The sequence below is a fragment of the Apium graveolens genome, chromosome 8 (assembly GCF_009905375.1).
Source record: "Apium graveolens cultivar Ventura chromosome 8, ASM990537v1, whole genome shotgun sequence".
NCBI classification, from domain to species: domain Eukaryota; kingdom Viridiplantae; phylum Streptophyta; class Magnoliopsida; order Apiales; family Apiaceae; genus Apium; species Apium graveolens.
In genome coordinates this window covers 251,129,805-251,134,432 of record NC_133654.1, presented here as the reverse complement: position 1 = coordinate 251,134,432, position 4,628 = coordinate 251,129,805, and the positions used below count along the sequence as shown (strand labels likewise).

At 31.1% G+C, this 4,628-nt stretch overlaps 1 protein-coding gene across 1 annotated transcript; it reads right to left on the bottom strand.

Moving 5' to 3' along the window:
• Window positions 1-3,229: 3,229 nt before the first annotated feature.
• LOC141680624 (uncharacterized) lies at window positions 3,230-4,210 on the bottom strand. Its single transcript, XM_074486799.1, has one exon. It carries the CDS (start codon window positions 4,208-4,210, stop codon window positions 3,230-3,232), a length of 981 nt encoding a protein of 326 aa, XP_074342900.1.
• Between the last annotated feature and the right edge of the window lie 418 nt (window positions 4,211-4,628).

The following is a 4,628-nucleotide window of genomic DNA, read 5'->3' as shown; positions in this document are numbered from 1 at the left end:
AATGAATTATTTTTCATTTATCGATAAATAAATATTATATTCATTAATCAATAAAAAAATAATCTCGTCAAATGAATATATTTTTTTTGGTCCCAAAGGTATTCATTTATTGAGGTTCTACTTTAGAAAGAAATATTTTTTCAATTAGATAATGAAGTTATATTAGATCATTTTCAGAATATGAAAATTCGTAGAAATTTGTTGCCAGCAAAAAAATAGTGGCTCTTTTTATGAATATTGTAAAATTTAATTTCTATTAAATACTATTAGAATTTTTTTTAATTATAATTATGTTGTGCCCCCACTTTAATATAATCCTGGCTTCGTCACTGACTAAGAGAGTAGATTAAACCTACTGTAACAAAGTTTGATATATTGAATAAACTTGTTTTCTGTTACATACTTGTGTTCATAATCGAATTGATTGTAGATACTATATTCAACCCCCTTTTATAGTATCATTAAGACCTAACATTGTTCACTGTGTTTTCTTACTAAGAAAGCTGGACTACTATGAGGACTTTTACTTTCTTGTATTATTTTTAGTTTTAATAATTCATTTATCAATTTCACCTCAGCATATATTTTTTCTTTATCTAATAGGCTTTGACATGATTATATCGTTTGAACCTATCAATTTCACCTCAGCATATATTTTTTCTTTATCCCATAATTGCACTGGATTTTCTCCAAAATTTAATTTTAGTAAATTATGATATTTTTCTGATAATTCTTGTAGATTATTGTTTCTACTTATTATCAAGTTGTTTATATTTAATGTGTTTATAGGCAATATTCTTTTTAATATTATCCATTTATTATAAGGTGTTTGTAAACTTAACGTATTAGAAGTTACAACTTGTGTTTTAAAATTATCTAAAAAATTATTTTCTAATAATATTAGTTGCTTCATTTTATTTTCTTGATAAATTAAAGGTAATTTAAATATTGTTTTATTCATTACTATTCTCATATTTTCAGCTATTGTATCTAATTCTTTTCTTTGTTTATTAAATCCTGTTACTTTAGTTCTATGTATTTTAGATTTTTTCCATTTATGTGAAGTTAATACTTCTTCTCTTACCAAGCATAAGTCTGCTCCACTTTCTATTAATATTTTTTATTTTATTAATTTTTCAGGTTTATGTTCTACATAAGCTTCTATGTAAATAGCTACCATTAATCTGATAACTTTATTAAAAATTCTGATCCACTATCTTTATCAGTTTCACTAACATAAAATTCTTCGTATTTATACCAGTTATCATTATCTTCTTTTATTTGTTTCAGATTCATTATAAACTGTGATGTATTTATATATTTTACTCCATTTTCTTTTAATTTAGGGCATTTATTTGCCTAATATCCCTTTTCATTACAATTCCAACATTTGCATTCACTCAATTTTTTTTCCTTTATTAAATGGTTTTCTTCTAAATTTCTTCTATTCCTAAATCTTTTCCTTGTGTCATAATTATTTATGAATTTTCTGAACTTTCTTCTTTTATATTTGTTATAATATGGATTATTGTTCCGATTGTAATTTTGTCTTTTATCTAATCTTTTTATATATTTTTTCTTCTATTTTTTATTTGGTTTTTCTCTTCTTTCATCATCACATCCAAATACTAATCTTCTTTCAGTAAAACCACATATTTCTCTTAATCCTAGTTTTTTTTATCCTTTTTAACCGTTTGTTTATGTAACAACCCGCACTTCCGGACTATTAAATTCTAAATCGAAAACTAAAAATAAAATATATTATTACTCGATAATTCTAATAGATCACGAAATTCAAAGCAGCGGTCAAACTCAATAATCAAAATCATAAAAATAGAGACGCAGCTCCACAAATCCGATAATAATTGTCTAACAGATAATTAAATTTATTCTCTAAAAACAAAATCTTTATTCTAATTCAAATAGCACAAACGAAGCAGCACAGATCTCCACATAGTTCTCATTCCTTAATCTTAATATGCTCCAAATTCCGAACCTGAAATGTTAAAAGGGGTGAGCTACACAGCTCAGCAAGTACAAATTGACTAACTTTTAAACAGAAAAACAATGGGTGTTTTGATAAAACGATTTTTCTTAAAACAATAATAATTTTGTAAAACATTTTCTAAAATAAATCCAACCCAAAGTTTTATATTTTAAAATTCAGAATTTAAAACAGAACAGAGCAGAATTTATAACAGTACAGATTTTATAACAGATCTGAGCAGAATAAAACAGAACGAAACGATAATTCTTATAAATACCACAGTCTTGATCTACGGCCACACTTTGCCAGTAGCCGGCATCTAATTCTTATTCTTATTCTTTATACCACACTTTGCCAGTGGTCGGCATCTAAAGTTCAATAATTACGCGCCCTTAATAGGTATCTAAAGTTGCACACTTGTGCGCCTACTAAGGGTATCTAAGGCTAGTTCCGGAACTATAGCGTAAATTACGAACGGTTCGAAAACGTAGAGACTGGGTTCTAAAATTCACAAATACTTATATCTTATAATTTCGAAATCAAAGTTTTTATATCTTATATGAAATTAAAAACAGAACTGAAATATCTTTTCGGAAATTTAAAAGTAAGTCAAAAGGTACTTACCTCAAAGCCTGACCAGATCTGAATTTACTCTTTTTGACCCTCTAAACGATATTTTCTTGAAAAACACGAAACACGAAAGCTGAAGATAACGAAAAGACCTTTCTGAAAAGTCCAGAATCACTGAATTCTGACTTACGATGAATTTTCTACGAATTTTACAAGACAGCTGATTTTTGCTGAGAAAGTCCTACGAATTTTAATGATAAAAACAAGGAATACGAATATGGTGTATTTATAACGATACAAAACCCTATATCTCAACTAGGAAATAATAATATTTCCTCCTAAAGATTTACAACCTCTCCAAGTAAATTCCATAAATAAAATATTTGATACACACAATTACCTAAACTAAAAAAATTTCGATTTTCTAAATTATTCTTACACTTATTTCCACAAATAACAAATCTTTTCACAAATCAACTACCTTGCACAAAATGTTTTCAGAATATTCTAATTTTAAAATATTTATCTAGACAAATTAATATCTAATTTCTAATAAATAAATTAAAAATAAAATTACGAATTTTACATTCTTCCCTCCTTAAAAGAATTTGGTCCCCAAATTCACATAACATAAATAAATTAAATAAGTCACTAAAGAAAAGAAATCATACCTTAATTGCGATAGTTGTCATTTCCTGTCAGCTGAAACACACGTCCTTTGCCCATCTTGTTATCTGCTTCCTTCCTTGGTGGCGGTGGCGGATTGTGCGGACAATTCGAAATCTTATGTCCTACTTCTCCGCAATGAAAACAAGCACCTGTATTCCAACGACAGACTTTGTCCGGATGATTCTTGCCGCACCTGGTACACGTCTCTCGATCACCTTGACCCCCGATGTTATCGTACACGTGTGGCTTCTTGAGTGGTCCCCCTTGAAAAGATTGCCCACTAGTTTGAGTGAACCGCCTCTTATTCCAACTGCCAGACGCCTTTTCAGATTCTGCCAAGCCCCTTTCGATCACTAACGCCTTGTTGAGGACAGCCTCGTACGTCTGAAGTTCAAACGACGCCACTGAATTCCTGATGTCACTTCGAAGTCCCTCCTCTAATCTTCGTGCTCGACTGCTCTCATCTGCTACTAGGGTCGACGCGTACTTCGCAAGCTTTGCAAATTCTGCTTCGTATTCAATGACGGTTCTTCCACCTTGTTGAAGTCGAATGAAGTCCCTCTCTTTCTGCAGACGAACTGTTCTCGGAAAGTACTTGTCCTCTAAAGCCTTCTTGAACTTTGCCCAAGTGTACGGTTCATGATTTTCTTCAAGATTTGTCGTCTCATTCTTCCTCTTTTCCATAAGCCACCAGTCGTAAGCGCTTCCTTGCAATTGGTACACAGCTAAGGTCACCTTCTGTTCCTCATTGCTCCCCAGAAGTCCGAAAGCTTTTTCCATCTCTTGGATCCACATCTCAACGATAGCCGGGTCTGTAGCTCCATCAAAAGTTGGCGGGTTCAAACGCTTGAATTGAGAGACGATGTTGGGCTTCGGTTGCTGATTCACAAGTACAGCTAGAGTTTCAGCCAGCTGGTCAAAGACGTTTCCTCCTTCATCATTATTGCCCTGATTTTCATTGTTGTTCTGATTTTCTCCATCCATCTTTACTAGAACACACAAAACAAATTCTAAACTTATAGTCAATAATCAAAAAAAACACAAAAGTCAAACATATCAAATAATCACACAAATAAATGCCCTAAATCCAAAATAATTTTCTAAGACCTATACGATAGTCTAAAGGATCGCATCCTAGGGAATGTACTAGTCCCATACCTAATACACTCCGAAGGACAGCCTGCTCTTGATACCAACTGTAACAACCCGCACTTCCGGACTATTAAATTCTAAATCGAAAACTAAAAATAAAATATATTATTACTCGATAATTCTAATAGATCACGAAATTCAAAGCAGCGGTCAAACTCAATAATCAAAATCATAAAAATAGAGACGCAGCTCCACAAATCCGATAATAATTGTCTAACAGATAATTAAATTTATTCTCTAAAAACAAAAT

Coding starts and splice junctions, on each gene's coding strand:
- LOC141680624 (XM_074486799.1), bottom strand. CDS start 4,210: ATGGATGGAGAAAATCAGAACAACAATGAAAATCAGGGCAATAATGAT.